At 32.9% G+C, this 16,616-nt stretch overlaps 1 protein-coding gene across 11 annotated transcripts in view; it reads left to right on the top strand.

Moving 5' to 3' along the window:
- The window catches only part of PDCD4 (programmed cell death 4), a 28,172-nt gene that overhangs the window by 8,233 nt on the left and 3,323 nt on the right, over positions 1-16,616 (top strand). For 7 of the 11 annotated variants that reach the window (XM_011363747.2, XM_011363746.2, XM_023532726.1 and 4 more), the window contains 8 exons: positions 2,297-2,599; positions 4,131-4,225; positions 5,743-5,856; positions 7,838-8,059; positions 9,587-9,684; positions 10,590-10,704; positions 15,945-16,052; positions 16,321-16,431. In XM_011363747.2, coding sequence (XP_011362049.1) covers positions 2,297-2,599; positions 4,131-4,225; positions 5,743-5,856; positions 7,838-8,059; positions 9,587-9,684; positions 10,590-10,704; positions 15,945-16,052; positions 16,321-16,431 — 1,166 coding nt within the window. The remainder of the gene's footprint in view (positions 1-2,296; positions 2,600-4,130; positions 4,226-5,742; positions 5,857-7,837; positions 8,060-9,586; positions 9,685-10,589; positions 10,705-15,944; positions 16,053-16,320; positions 16,432-16,616) is intronic. The other 4 variants (XM_011363752.2, XM_011363750.2, XM_023532729.1 and 1 more) reach the window with 1 other exon arrangement.

Here is a 16,616-nt window from a genome sequence, read left to right as displayed (position 1 = left end):
ACACACACACACACACACACAGACACACACACATTACATATGGCAATTGCTGCTTTTCTGCACTTCCTAGTATGATAGCCATTAGCCATATATGCTTATTGAGCACTTGAGATGTGACTTATCTGAATTGAGATGTACTTTAGATACAAAATGCATACCAGATTTCAAGAGACTAAGTGTGGAAGAAGGAAGGTGAAATACTTTAATAACTTTTTGTATTGACCACGTGTTGAAAGGATGTAACAGATCTATTAGATTAAATAAAGTATGTTAAAATTAATTTTACCTATTTCTTTTTAATATGGCTACTAGGAAATTTAAAATTACATATTTGGCCTGCATTATATTTCTGTTAGGTAGCACAGTTCTAAGTTTTATACTTTTTTGTTTTCTGACTAAAACAAGTTCTAGTTGTTTGTTCTTGATGCCTCTATAAGTAATGCCTTAAAATAAAAGACTCACAGTTCTTCAATACTTGGATTGGCCTAAGACAGACCTTCTTTGCAATAAATTCTTCCTGTAGCAAATAGTTAAGTTAGACAGACTAGTGTACTAATTTCAACTTCTACTTTTACCAACCTTGTTACTTTGGGGAAGTAGGTTATTTGCTATGACCTTCAGTTTCCTCATGTGTAAAACTGGGGTATAAATACCCTCTCCCGAGGTTTGTTATTAAGATATAGTGTCATGCCTATAGCACATATTATGTTTGTAACAAATGAAAATGTGCTAATATTGTTAATTCTAATTATGCCACTCAGTGACCAGTAATTGAAAATGTGATTGTGTGGTGCATTGCTAATATAGGTTGGATTGGTGACCATTGAGATGTCAGGGAATTCAGAAAAATGACTTTAGTACACAGAAAATTTTGAATTCACTGCATTCTGTACTCAGGTTTTTTTACCTTTTTAATTTTGATTCTCTCAAAGAGCAGTAGTGGTTCTGGAACCCTAAAACTTAGGTGAGTATGAATAGCAAAATATAAAAGAGCAATTGATATAAATATGGATTAAAAAATGTAAGGTCTAATAGATAAAATATACCTAGATCTGTCTACTGCTTCAGACTCACAAACATATTTGAAAAGATATTAAAGTTATTGAGGAAAAGAAACTCAAGTATGGGAAATGTTTAAATTGAATACTTTAGTACTTCAAGGAACAGTTTAAGTATTTTAGTGTCCCTGGCCCGGGTATAACTAAATTAGTAGCTTTGATTTACAAAGTTTAAGAGCAAAGCCTAGTCTAATGTCTTTGTCAATTGATTTCCACAAATATGAGTTGATAGCATGAAGGATATCCTCCTAGGTGTTGAGCAGACAAGTACAGCTCCTCTTTTGAGCTTATTTGGAAAAGGACTGCTATATGAAAAGAAAAGTGATTTCTATGCTGTGGTTAATGAGCCGTGTGTGAGCAATGTTATTGTGGCTAGAACTGCTAGGAAAGTTTTTGTGGAGGAGCTAAGACTTGAGCTATATTCTAAAGGATTTTGGTAACTGAAAGGAGCTATGAGGAGGACATTCTAAACAGGAGACCATTGGGAACTTCAGATATGTTGCTGTCTTTCAGGGAGTAATGCACAAATCTTACTTAGGCTGGAAGATTTTCAGAGGATGATTAATATGAGTCAAGTTTGGAGAGATGAATTAGGACTTTGAGATGACTTTGAAAGCAATGAACATTTTAGCTCAGTAGTCGTGTGATCACTTTATTTGCCAAATCCCTTTCATATTCTTCATATTAGTAATGTTTACTAAATATCTAATTAATCATAAGATGTTTAACAAATTATCTAAACATTTTTAGCCATAGTTTCCTTATCTGTATAAATGATGTAATAAATAGCTCTCACACATGTGGGTAAATGACAAAGCCAACACAACACCTGATAAATAATAGGCATTCTGTAAATATTTGTTTATCTCCCTCCTCTCAAGATCCTTAGTTTTCTTACTATCTCCGGTCGCTTAACTCTCACCTCACAAAAGTCTAAAGGTTTTATATTTAATTTTTATATTAATATATATTTTATGATCTAAGTACATGAGATAACATGCTGTCATTAAACTTTGTTCATTAAGATTCAGCGCTTTAGTTTACTTTCCATGATAATGTGAAAAGTAATCCTATTTAGTTGTCATTTATTAGATTGAACCATATAAAATTGCCAATTTGTGACCATCATTGACCTACAAAAATAGTAATTTCATGCGAGTCAACCTAATATAACTGGTATAACATTAGATGGTTAAAATACTTACTTAGGATTTTCTTTCTTCATTTTCCTCTTTAAGATCCTGATAACTTAAGTGACTCTCTCTTTTCTGGTGATGAAGAAAATGCTGGGACTGAAGACATAAAGAATGAGATAAATGGAAATTGGATTTCGGCATCCTCCATTAGTGAAGCTAGAATTAACGCCAAGGCAAAAAGGCGACTACGGAAAAACTCATCCCGGGACTCTGGCAGAGGCGATTCAGTCAGTGATAACGGAAGCGAAGCCCTTAGAAGTGGAGTAACTGTACCAACCAGTCCAAAGGGAAGGTTATTAGATAGGCGATCCAGGTCTGGGAAAGGAAGGGGACTACCAAAGAAAGGTTGGTATATACCATACCCAAAGAACAAATGAGAAAAAAAGATTGTCTGGTTCTTATACTACAATTTTCTTGTTCTAGGAATGAGAAATTTAAACAATAATGAGATTTATGGTTTGTATTTAGTTTTACATGGTAATAATCTGAGAATCATCCCACTTTTTCTTTAAGTTGAGCCTTTCTTCATGTTTCAATAGATTTAATTTTCTTGAGCAGAATTTTATTATTTCCATCGAAGTACACAATGATGTTTTTTAGTTATGAATTGTGCATGTACTCTCCAACTTTGCTTGAAAGAAATAGGGTTAGGATTTCACTATATCAGTTGTCTAATGAATCTAATTATGTCCATTGCAAAGTATACATGATAAATTTGATTGTTAGTATTTGGATAAGAATTTTAATGATTTTATAGATCTCATTCTGAGTTCCTTTTAGCTCTATTTAATACTTTGGGTACTGGAGTTAGTCTGTTTCACTGCCCTATCTCCAGTGCCTGGAGTGGCAAGTAGCAAATTAGGTACTTAAATTTTTTGCTGAATGAGGTATTTGTCAGCTTTTGTCTGTAATAGATTTTGATAAAAATTTAGAGATTTCACCAGCTTTTGAATGGTGGGAGTTTCAATTTATAGCCTAGGATTCTTGCAAAATGTTTTTTCTGCTGTGTCCAAAATTGTTATTCTTGTTGAATGGCTCTACAGTCATTGGTTGTATCAAAATGGAACCTGGTTCTCAGATTCTGTTTTGCTCTGGTGGGAGGGATTATACTCTAGGTATTAAATAAATACCTCCAAAAAATATTGGTGATACTGTAAACTTCTTTTAACATAATTCAATATATTGAGACTTATAAAAACATTTCAATAAGTTTATGTAGAAAAGCAACTTTGAAAGTTGAAATTGTTCAACTTCTGGTCAGCTTTCATGTGAAGTAGAGAGAAATAATGATTAGTGCTGTTAATACTTAAATAGCAATTAGTTATTTTTAACATTGCTAGTTGCAAAGTATAGTTTAAAATGTACTTTTATATTTAAAAAGTATTTGACTTTAAAACATTTATTGTGGTCATGGTGCTTCTTTGTTAGTTTCTTTTTGAGTTTTCTATGCCACCTCTTATTGGCTCTTATTTCTTGAGACCAAAGAAATGGTCTCAAGAAATGTCAATGAAATTTAGAGCTAAACTGTAATATCATCTCTCTGGAGTTCCCTGGTAAAGCTGTTTTTCCAATCTTTGTTTTGTTTTTGCTTTTATTTTAAAGTAGCTGCCTTTTTAGTTTGAACTTTATAAGCTATAACTTGATATTTATGAAATATACAATATCTAACCATTACTGAAAAACAGTGATCTGAATAAAAAAGAGATTTAGGGTATAACTCTGAACTGGAAAAAAACTAACAGAAATTAAAGTAGTTTTTTTAGCTGTTACTTTAGTTGACATCTGAACATCTAGAATTATTTCAGATTGTAATTAAAATTAATTTATGAACTATGAACTTTATACTCTCTGCTTTCTCAATTCTAAACTTTTTCAGGTGGTGCAGGAGGCAAAGGTGTCTGGGGTACACCTGGACAGGTATATGATGTGGAAGAGGTGGATGTGAAAGATCCTAACTATGACGATGACCAGGTATTGGCGTTTTTACTTTTTAAACATATATTTAAATACTTAAAAGTTTTTTGATTTCATGTTTATAATTTGTTCATACGTTTGTCAAATCAGGTACTCTATGATCTATAACTGTCAAGTCATATATATATAATTACAGATAGTGTGTGTTATGCATACGTACATAGATCAGTATGTGTATGTCACATATATACTTAGTACTGTTGGACTGTTAGGTCAATTTTAGATTAGGAAACGAAGTTAACAGTAGTAATGTATGTATAATTTTCATTTGGTTTCTGAAGTGAGTCAAAAGTAGATCTTTATAGTTTACTTAGGATTATCAAGTTGAGTATTTTTCAGTAGATTCTTTTAGGTTAATATAGTTTTTGTAGTAATGAGACTTGAGAAGAATAAAAATTGTTTTGAACATCATAAAAGGTTTGTAGTTATTAAACTCCTTTTAAATATTACTGTTTAGGATGGTAACTGGTAAATTTGAAATGTGGATCTTTTTTCTAGAGACAGTGCTGAGAATGTAAATTTTTAATAGACTATACATTTTTTAATTGGAAAATTTCTAACTTATACAGTGGTAGAATAGTATAATGAATCTACTAGTACTTATCTTCCAGCTTCACTAACTTCAATAATTAATACAACTCATGGCCAATCTTGTTTTGTCCTGTACCTGCATTTACTCTTCCTTTTGTGTCTATTTCTCCTCCCCATTCCCCACAGCTCTGCATAAAGTACTATCTGTACAAGATGTGGAGATGAAAATTTTAGACAAATTATCAGGGTATATATTAGATTGTTTTTGTGTATTGTTTGTATGTATGTACTTATCTATATTAGCTATGTTGGACATGGAAATATTTCTAAGAGCATGAAAAATGTATTTTAAAACTGGTAGGATTTAAACTATAGAATCTTGGCTAAATATTCTAATTTTAGTATATAGTCTTTCAAGTATATGTGTTTAAACTGAAGCCAGTCACTAGTTGCATATGAACATTTCAGTGATTTCACAGAGGAGAAGAGATAGAAGATTAATGGACATTAATCTTTCTTCTTTTTGAAGTTTCAGTTTAATAGTGCTTTTCCTTAGAGAATTTTTAGTCACTGTAACATAGATTTTTGTTATAGGGATTTTTATTATGGTAATACTAATCATGAAGGCTTTGGTTCCTACTTCATATTTTTAAAACATGAAGTTTTGATGAAAATACTAGGTAAGATAGGAAGCCGTCTTAAAAGCTTTTGGGTCACTCAAAGATTGATTTTATGAGAGATAAAGAATTAGGATATTGAGGATTAGGAGCAAGTCATATATGTATTTGCTGTGGTTAGTGATTCTAATCTATTTATTATGCTCACATTTTGTAAAAGAACAGAGACAGGTTCCATTTTTATATGAGTGATCAAAGTATGTAGTATGTCCTCTGTCCCTGAATTGCGATTACTAACCAGTTGGAATATAAAATTATAAAACAATTTCAGTTTATCTGAATGTTTTATTCTTTATTCCCTCCCAGGAGAACTGTGTTTATGAAACTGTAGTCTTGCCTTTGGATGAAACGGCATTTGAGAAGACTTTAACACCAATCATACAGGAATATTTTGAGCATGGAGATACTAATGAAGTTGCAGTAGGTTTAAGTTGCATATAAATTTATTTCATACAGGAGAGAAAGCACTATTAGAAGCAAAACATCATATCTGAATGATCTTGGATCACTGAATAATTTTAAGCATTTTTTTTGCATAAATGAATTTCTAACTAAGAAATGGAGTAAAATTTCATGAATTTAGACCAGTTCTTACCTATTAGGATCTGATGAGGGCTGTACGCCATTGTTTCCCTGAATAATAGCACAACACAGTATTTTAATAATTTTTATAATTGATAGTTTATAAAATGTAATTTTAACAATTTCAAGGCATTTATGGACCGTCTGAAGCCTCTTGAGGGATCTCTGTTCAAAATGCTTGACATAGTTCCTTTTTTTGACATTCAGTTTAATGCTTAGGATTAGAATAAAATTTATTCTCTGTCCAAAAAAGAATACAGATAAAGGTTTGAAAAGGAATGTATACAGAAACCAAGAGAGCAAATGTGATAATTTGTTATGGGAACATTTATTGTGTTATAAATTGTTCATAAAGTAAATCTAAAAGTAAATCTAAAAGGATAAAATAAAATTGGTTTGGTTATTAGTATTACTGGCTTATAAAATTGCAACTCTCTAGAAGACTTTTATAATTTAGATCCTTTTAATTCAGACTGGGCTTTCTTGGTTTGTCTGATACCATGAGGTTTGATATCGTAGGATTTGAATATAAAACATTTGTTCAGTGCATACCATGTGGAGAAATTTGTAATAGATGACTCCTGCCCTTTTGAAGCTCAATGAAGTGAGGAAAATGATATATAAACATTATTAAAATTTAATGTAAAACATTCTATTGTAGAGGAAGAATTTAAGTCTTATGAGAGCAAGACTGTCGGAATTGTCTTATCTACCTAGTATGGAACCAGTAGTATGCTGTGTATTTATTAACTGAGTAGTACTATGAGCAGAGTGTTCTGGAACATGAGAGTAATAGAAGAGATGATTCTGAGCCATCTAAGCGTGGTTAGGAGTTTGCCAGGGTAAGACGGCTGGAGAGGGTTTTCCAGGAAGGAGGATTATTGTGTTTAAAGGCAATGAATTAGCTGTTCAGGTACAGTCCAGGAGATGAAATGGAGTGGGAAGAGACTACTAACAAGGACACCAGTTAGGTGCCCGTGAAAATAGTTCTGGCACTCTTTTAGTAGTATACCATGATTTAAATATTCTGAGAAAACTTTAAATAAAAAGGAAGGCACTTTAAGTAACTGAGTTAGAAATTAGTCTCTAGGGTCAAACTGCCTGTGTTCCACTTCCAGCTTGGCTGCTCCAGCTGTGTGCCTTCAGCAAATACTTAAGTTTTTTTGTGTTTTGTTTATGTTGAGTATGGTGATAATACCTCCTTCAAAGGGTTGTTTTGAGTAAATAAGATAAAGTGGCTATTATAATACCTGACACATTATCAGTAGTCAATAAGTATTAGCCACTGCTATTATATTTTTAATAGGAAATTTTAACTTTATCTCAGCATTTAAAACAATACCACTTAAAAATAATGATTTAAGATCTTGTTTTAAGCTTTATATGAAACTATGAAGTAATTTTTGTGTGAAGAGAAAACTTTAAAGTAGAATATAAACAGCTTATGATAATGTAAAATGAATCTCTCCATAAATGCTCATAAAACAATATTCCTAGAAATAATATCAACAATTTATAAAGCAGAGGGTTAACTCCTAACACCAAACTTAGTAATATTACGTGGTTTAATAAACTAGATATAATTCACATTCTTGAGTTTAGTTATGTTCAGATAGTTAAAGCTGGGCAAAGTGGGTTAATATTTAATTATATGCGCAGAGTAAGATGTATTTATCCTATTTCTCAAAATGTGACTGCTTCTCTAATTATTTCCAAAGAAGAATAGATGAGGAGATATAGATCACATTTTGATTTTTCAAAAATAGAATTATATTGACTAGAGGCAGTGACATAACCTTTTTTTTTTTTTTTTGAATAGGAAATGCTAAGAGATTTAAATCTTGGTGAAATGAAAAGTGGAGTACCAGTGTTGGCAGTGTCCTTAGCATTGGAGGGAAAGGCTAGTCACAGAGAAATGACATCTAAGCTTCTTTCTGACCTTTGTGGGACAGTAATGAGCACAAATGATGTAGAAAAATCATTTGATAAATTGTTGAAAGATCTACCTGAATTAGCATTGGATACTCCTAGAGCACCCCAGGTTTGTATGATTCTTCTTTTTGTTCATTCTCTTCCCCCACTACCCTGCCACTTACAGAAATTCTACATGCTCCTAGGAAATTTTAGTAGATGAAAGAGGAAAATATGGCTCGTATTTCTTACCATACAAAAATAGCCCTAGAACATTTTAGGGTATTTTTTCCCAGCTGTTTTTTTTCCCCCAAACATTTTCATCATACTATAATTTTAAATCTGACTCCCCCCCGCCATGCTTTGTATAGTTTTTAGGTCATTTTTTGCTGTCTGTATATTCTCTATTATATATAGTTAATCTGTTTTATGAGCTAAGATTTGTAAAATGTAGATTGTTATAATTAAGGATTGATTTTGCTTAACTAATGTTTATTATAAAAATCATAAAACTATTCTCTTTTTTAGCTCTGTGAGGAAATAATTAGGAAATTCATGATTTATGCTTCTGTTTAAATTCTGTCCTCAAAGCTTTATACTTTTATTAGATTTAATACATGCTGCCACCATAAATATGACTTTCTGGTTTGAAATTGAAAATGTGTGAAATTATTGCTGTTTTATTTGACCAAAATTTTAAATCAAGGTAGCAGCACTTAAACATTAATTTAGGAATAGAGTGTAGGTTGAGTAATTCCTAAATGCTGTTTGTATTACTTATGATAGACAGTAGTCTCTGTCAGGTATTGAGCTGTGATTTAAACCTGGACTTTTTTTTTCCTTTTATACTAATACCATATTTAAAAAAATGATTACATAAGTTCATATTCAATATAGAATTTTTGAAAGATAAAAGCCAAAACAGGCCAGCAAAAATAATCACTATTAACATTTTGGTGTTAAATCTCCCATTGTACTTTCTGTGGATATATATCTATGTATGGTTTTTATAAATTGGTACGCTTTTTGTTCTAATAAAAAATAGAATCATACTGAATGTGCAATTTTGTAAACTTGATTTTTCTTACACCAAAAAATATGGTAAATATGTGATAAATATATTTCCTTGTGGCCATATAGTGTACCATGTAACTGTACCTTTATTGTTGGACACTGAAGTTGTTTCTGATTTTTATAAAAAATAATGCTTTGAAGATACTTACATATAAATATTTCTACACAATATTTTATCTATAAGGTAAACTCCTTTAATCAAATAATTTTTTGAGAAAACCTAGTCCCCTTTTTTTTTTTTTTTCCAGAAGAGAGGTTTCCCTTGACACCATCATTGACTTAACAGGCATTTTTGATCAAGTACTCTTTTAGGCAGTGTGCAAGGTGTTGAGGATTCATTCAGTAGTGAGCAAAGCAGATGTGGCCCTCTCTCTGATGGCACGTAACTTGAAGGTTAAGATGTGGGAGTGTATGCCAAGTATAACTAGTAGGTGCTAAATAGATATTTTTCGAGTATTCCAACATGTCTTAGGTATTGACTATGTAGCTTAACCAGTCTTAATCATTTATGTATTTAGACATTGTGCCCTATAAAGATTTATGTTAGATTTTTATATGTAGTTTTTTTTTTTTCTTATTATAGTTGGTGGGCCAGTTTATTGCTAGAGCTGTTGGAGATGGAATTTTATGTAATACCTATATTGATAGTTACAAAGGAACTGTAGATTGTGTACAGGCTAGGTAAGTAAATTTCCTACTTTGAATTTCAAAATAATGGAAAATTCTACAGGATTCTCTTGAAATGACACTTGAATTAATCAGACATAATGGACATCTGTTTGTATTCTCCATTGTTGAAACAAAATTAAGAGATCGTTGGCATGACATAATAGGAAGAAGACAGTATTGTGATGCAGAAGTTCTGGGGTTTTCTATTTTCATGTCAAGCCACTCTTCTCTGGGCCTCAGTTTCCTTATTTATAAAATGAAATGATTGGACTTCAGAGTGTTCTTTAAGGTCCCTTCAGTTTTTAGCATTCTGTAATTATTTAATATTCTAATAAGATGGACAATTATTAACAAAGGAGCCAGCCCCATTTTCAGTTTTGTATTTATCTGTTATAGAAATCTTAAGAAATAATGTTTTTCACGCTTGTTCTTTGGCATAATTAATTATAAACCAAATGTGATATTTGGGAGTTATGCTATATGATTTTTTATAACTTCTAGAAACTTATAATTGGACTTAGCCATGTCTAAGATTTTCTGAGGCGTAGATGTTAACTTAATTTTCTAGGACCACTTCAGGTCATAGTGGAATGGTGACCTTGGTAGGAAGGCATGGATCTAAGTAAACTTTTATGTGAAATGTTCCTTCTCAGTGTAGACCACTTAATTTCTAATAACATTAGATTTTTATTGACTGAGGAATGGAAATAATGGAGTAAGAGAATATTTAACATGAGAAGCAACTTTTTTTGACAACTTTTTATTTTGAAATAGTTTATTAAGAATTGTGAATTTTAGATTGCTTTTATGTTATGTGAAAGCTTTTTGTGCATATGTTTTTCTCAGTTCATAATTTGGTCAACCTGAAGCATGTCCAAGTGTCAAAATTACATTTATCTATTAATTTTTTTTTGTAGAGCTGCTCTGGACAAGGCTACTGTGCTCCTGAGTATGTCTAAAGGTGGAAAGCGCAAAGACAGCGTGTGGGGCTCTGGAGGTGGGCAGCAGTCGGTTAATCGCCTTGTTAAAGAGGTAGCTATTGGGTATTATCTTTAACTTAATTTACATGTATTCCTCCCAGCTGGTATTTTTGTGGACAGAAATTAAGTTCAGTTTTACAGCTGTAAATGGAAAATTGAATAATATTTGTATATGTGGCTTTACATTATATACTTTTTGCTATAAATTATGTAATAATTACATAATTGTTATAAAATGTGTATGGTTTTTCTGACTTAAAAATGAGACTGTTAAAAGGGCTTTCTTGAATAATTAGAAGCTGTGTATGAACCCCAAAGAAATGCATGTAGTCTTTAGTTGCTATTTAAAACTTTTCAAATACTATTAGGACTTCCTATTTTGTAGTTATATAGTAAATATCTGTTTTTATATGAGCAATTTGAAACCAGATAGTCTCAGGTTATAAATTAATGAATTATGAACACTATAGTAGATCAGGGTGGTAGATTTTTATAAGGAGGTTCATTACAGGTGTGCATGCTTTAAAAGAAAAAGTAATTGATTTATTACAATAAAATGCCATTTTTATTCTCTGGATTTTTTTTTTTTTTTTTTTTTTTTTGGGCAGTAAAATGATACTCTATAGTAAGAAACCAGAAAAACTAATCTCTTTATTTGCAGATTTTTAAGAAAATTAGATTTATAGTTCATGTGCTTCTGATTTTAGAGTATAGTCTTTATATGTGACTGTGGTTCTGATACTTAATTTGTTAATAATATGTATACCTAGTTTGAGTGTTAAGGAACTTAAAATATAGTTAATGCTTTGATTATTTTTGCTTTTATGTGTGTTTAGATAAGTTGGCATTTGTAATATTATGATTGTAATAACTTTTTAAAAAATTAAAAAGTTATTAGAAAAATTGAGGTATAGAAACAGTCAAGGTACCAGGGCACTTTGGCAGAAAAATGAAATAAAAGTCACCAAGATTGGAAAGGAAGTAAACTATCTTTATTCCCAGCTGACATGATCTGTATATGGAAAACCAGATGAATCCACACAAAAAAGGCAAAAAACCAAACGATTAACTAATAAATGAATTCATCAAGATAGCAGAATAAACGATCAACATACAGAATTCAGGTTCTGTATGCTAGCAATGAATGATCTGAAATAGAATTAAGAAAATAGTTACATTTACAATAGCATAAAAATTAAGATGCTTAGGAATAAATTTAACACAAGAAATGAGAATCTTGTACACTTAAAACTGCACAACACAGAGAAATTAAAGACCTAAATGAATAGAGATATTCCATGTTTATGGATTAGAGGACAATATTAAGATGATAATACAGATGACCCCAATTTTATAATAGTTTAACTTAATGATTTTTTTGACTTCATGATGGCGCAAAAGCTATATGCATTTAGTAGAAATGGTACTTTGAATTTTGAATTTTCATCTTTTTTTGAGCTAGTGATATCTGTGGTATGATATAATTTCTCGTGATGCTGGGCAGCAGCAGTCAGATGATTTTGCCTAACTAAGCTAATGTAAGTTCTGAGCACATTTAAGGTAGGCTTAGCTAAACTATGATGCCTAAATGCATTTTTGACTTAAGGACATTTTTAATTGATGGTGGATTTATTGGAACGTAACCCTATAATAAGTCAAGGAGCATCTGTACTCCTCCAAATTAATGTTTTGGGAAACTACCAAACTATTTTATGTTATGTAAATTATCTCAACAAAAAATGGTCAAGATGGGGACCTGGCAAGATGGCGTAGAAGGTAGTAGCTTTGTACATCGCCTCTTGTGACCACACCAGAGTTGTGGTGAAAACCACAGAGCAAACAGCAAGCAGAGTCGCCTGGGGTCTGGACGAACAGAGGCACTACAACTAGGGAGAGAAATAAGAAATCACCCTGTAACAGTAAGAGGGTGCAGAGATGCGAGGCTGCCCTGTCTCACGCAGCTGAGTGAGACAGAAGCTATGACAGGTGCAGCCAGCAGGTGCAGACATTCCTCTTAAAAGGACCCAGGCTGCGAGTGGATTTTCACAGTGATGCACTTGCACACTCTGCGCTTCAGTGCTGGGTTGGCTGCTCCAGGGGAGTGCCAGGGACATATGGGGGAAATTGAGTTGTCAGGCTATGGGGCAAGGGCTAGAGGTGAGGCTTTCTCCCAGGCAGAATGCTGGCAGCATCCATTGTTCCTCTGTTAAGCCCTCCCTGCTCTCAGTATGTGGTTGTAGGTGCCCGCCATAGCTGAGATGTCATCAAACTGGATAACAGATGGCTCCACCCAGAAGATTCCCTGAAACTCCGCCCCTTCCAACATGCAGCCCTACTTAGCCATATCCAGTGGGTCCTCAGTGTGCCCTTGTGCCCCTTGCTTAGCAGCTCCAAGCCTCACATTGCTGGCACCCAGCCTCGGTTTCTGGCATGACCTCTTGAGTCAACTGTAAGTGCAGCACGGGTATCAGCCATCTGGGGAATGCTTGCTGAATATGATTAGGTGGCCCCGGAGGGGCACAGGCTGGGACTCTATTTGGCCTCCAGCTGGACCCCTCTTCAGGGCTTTGCCGCTGGACACCTATCATGGAACACCATGGTAATAAGACCGGGAGACTTAGGAGCTTTGCTTAGTACGTAGAAACAGACACAGAAAGGCAGCCAGAATGGGGAGACAAAGAATCATGTCCTACATGAAGGAACAGAACAGAGCTCCAGGAATAATGCAGTCAAGCAGTCTAACAGATGCAGAATTCAAAACACTGGTTGTAAGGATGCTCAGTGAACTTAGGGGAAGAGTAGACGAACTCAGAACTTTAACAAAGAATTAAAAAAAACCATAAAAACGGAGATGGAAATTATAAAAGTGAACCAGTCAGAAATGCAGAATATGGTATCTGAGATGAAGAGTACATTAGAGGGAATCAACAGAGTGGATGAAGCAGAGGTTCAAATCACTGATATAGAGGATGGGGTAGTGGAGGACAGCCAATCAGAACAGCAACAATAAAAAATCCAAAAAAAATGAAGTTAATTTAAGGAGACTATGGAACACCGTCAGTCTAACAACATTCACGTCATAGGGGTACCAGAAGGAGAAGAGAGCAAGAAGTTGAAAAACCTATTTGAAAAAATAATGATGGGAAACTTCCCTAATCTGGTGAAAGAAATAGATATACAATTCCAGGAAGCTCAGAGTACCAAAAAAGATGAATTCAAAGAGGCCCACAGCAAGACACATGATAATTAAAATACCAAAGGTTAAGAACAAAGAGAAACTAAAAGCAGCAAGAGAAAAGCAGTTACCTACAAGGGAGCTCCCATAAGACTGGCAGCTGATTTCTCAAAAGAAATTTTGTAGGACAGAAGGGCTTGGCACAAACTACACGAAGTGATAAAAACCCAGGATCTACAACCAAGACTCTTCAGCAAAGCTATCATTTAGAGTCAAAGGACAAATAAAGAGCTTCTCAGGTAAGAAAAAGCTCTAGAGTTCATCACCACCAAGCCAGCATTACAGGAAATGTTGGAGAGATTTCTTTAAGAGGAAAAAATATGTAGCAGAAATACGAAGAATCGCAGTAACTACATATTTATAGACAAGTACTTCAAATGGAAAAGAAGTGCTCCAGTCAATAGATAGGGCGGCTGAATGCATAAGAAAACAAGACTATACATATACTGCCTACAAGACTCACTTTAGATTAAAAGACAGACTAAAAGGGAATGGAAAAGGATTGTATGATGGACCTAGGACGGTATTGTGCTGAGTGAAGTAAGTCAGATAGACATATGAGTTCACATACATGTGTAATCTAAACTAAACAAAAATAGAAACAAACTCATACATAGATACAGAGAATGTTTTGAGAGTTACTAGATGGGAGAGGGGTGGGGGAGTCGGTGAAAAAGGGCAAAGGGGTTAAGAAATACAAATGGATAGTTACAAAATAGTCATGGAGACATAAAGTATAGCATAAGGAATATAGTCAATATTGCAATATGTTAGAGGCAGAGGGGTACTAGATTTATCAGAGTGATCACTGAATTATGTAGATGTCTAACCCCTGTGCTGTACAACTGGAACTAATATTGTATACTAACTGTAATTGAAAAAACTTACTGAATTGTACAATGTAAATATGAGCAACTAATTGTTACATTTCAATAAAGCTGTAAAAAAATGGTCAGGATAAAAATTGAAACAAAACTACCAGTATTTGAGTTTGAGGTTGATATTATTTGGATATTCATTTACTTTTATATGGAAGGATGAGTTGGACAAAGAGGACTTTTAGAGATGTATACACGTATTTGTAATTCTCAGAAATGCATGGGAATGATTCAAACACTTGTTACATAACAAAGTTTAAAAACTGATAGAATTTAAGTAATGTATTTATAATTGTAAAGTGAAAATTTTATTCAGATGACATGCTTTAAATAGTTACTTTTCTGAACCATAATAGGATGTATTCTGTTGATCAAATTTTACTTTATATTTTATGAAATACATTGTAAAGTATGAAATATGAAGTAGAAGATACATGAGATTATTTTATTCAGTCACTCAACATAGAGCATCTACTAGGTGCAAAGGTGGTTTTAACAGGCACTATATAGGGAAGAACATTTCTAGTTGAAGTTCTGGTGCTGAAAAACTTTTCCCTCCTTTCTCTGGAGCCATAGATGATATTGTACAAATTTCAACAAGAAAGACAAGACTTGCCTCTTGAACTGTAACTGGAAGATGAATTACTGACATGTGTTTTATATAATGGGTTTCAAGTCTTTAGTTGTAGAGAAAAGAGAAACTTTATGGAAATCTTCACCCTGTCTAGTAAAGCCTTGATATATCATTTTTTTGGGGATCCCAGTGCACTTTAAAGTCATCCTGATGGAAGTGAGAGTTTGTGCCACTCTAAAAGTTCATTTTGAGACTTTCAGTTAGTGCCCTCTAGTGGTATTTAAGATCCCTTGTTTTACAGGGAACATTGAATTATGGTCCCAACTCAGGCCATGTACATCTTAAGTCTACGTGTAGATCTCAGTGATTAAGCCACGTGAACACTGTATTGTCTTTATAATTATGAACCATTTAAAAATTGGGGATTTACTTTTTAATTATGAAAAAATTTATGATAGTATCATGTCAAGTCTGTTCTTAGATAGGTGTTTATAAACTGCTATTTCGTCATGTAATGAGGTAAGGGTAAGTAAATCCTTTAGAAAAAGCACATGTTTTTTAAAAAATCAGGAATTCTAACACATCTCCATTTTTAAATGTAATAGATTGATATGCTGCTGAAAGAGTATTTACTCTCTGGAGACATATCTGAAGCTGAACATTGCCTTAAGGAACTGGAAGTACCTCATTTTCACCATGAGCTTGTATATGAAGTAAGATTACTTTGACACTCCAAAGAGAATTATTAAGTGTTCTTTTTTGTACCACAGTATTTAATGCTTCTTTAATAATGTATATCTTTTTATTTTTAAAAATTAACATTAAGGGAGAAAGTTTTTAACTGACTATAGTTACATATTAGAGAAATGACTATAGTCATTTAAATGACTATAGTTACATATTAGAGAAAAGGAATCTGATAACTATTGGAGCAGTCTCATGAATTAATGACCAAAATTCATTCATTCATTCAATTTTTAGGCCATTATAATGGTTTTGGAGGCAACTGGAGAGAGTACATTTAAGATGATTTTGGATTTATTTAAATCTCTTTGGAAATCATCTACCATTACTCTAGACCAAATGAAAAGAGTAAGTATAACATTATTTTGAACAATTTTTAGGCTTATACCTTAAGTATATAATGATTGAATAGCGATTATGAATTGTTAATGAAATTTTCTTTTAGATGGGTTTAGTAGTGTCATGCCTATAGTTTTTTTTAATGGCAGTGTTTATGTTTGAACCTTTTGCAGCCATTTCTTGGAAAGTAATAC

This window comes from Pteropus vampyrus, unplaced genomic scaffold, assembly GCF_000151845.1.
Source record: "Pteropus vampyrus isolate Shadow unplaced genomic scaffold, Pvam_2.0 Scaffold89, whole genome shotgun sequence".
Lineage (NCBI taxonomy): Eukaryota > Metazoa > Chordata > Mammalia > Chiroptera > Pteropodidae > Pteropus > Pteropus vampyrus.
Note: the sequence above shows the minus strand (reverse complement) of the source record. Positions and strands in the feature narration are given on the sequence as shown.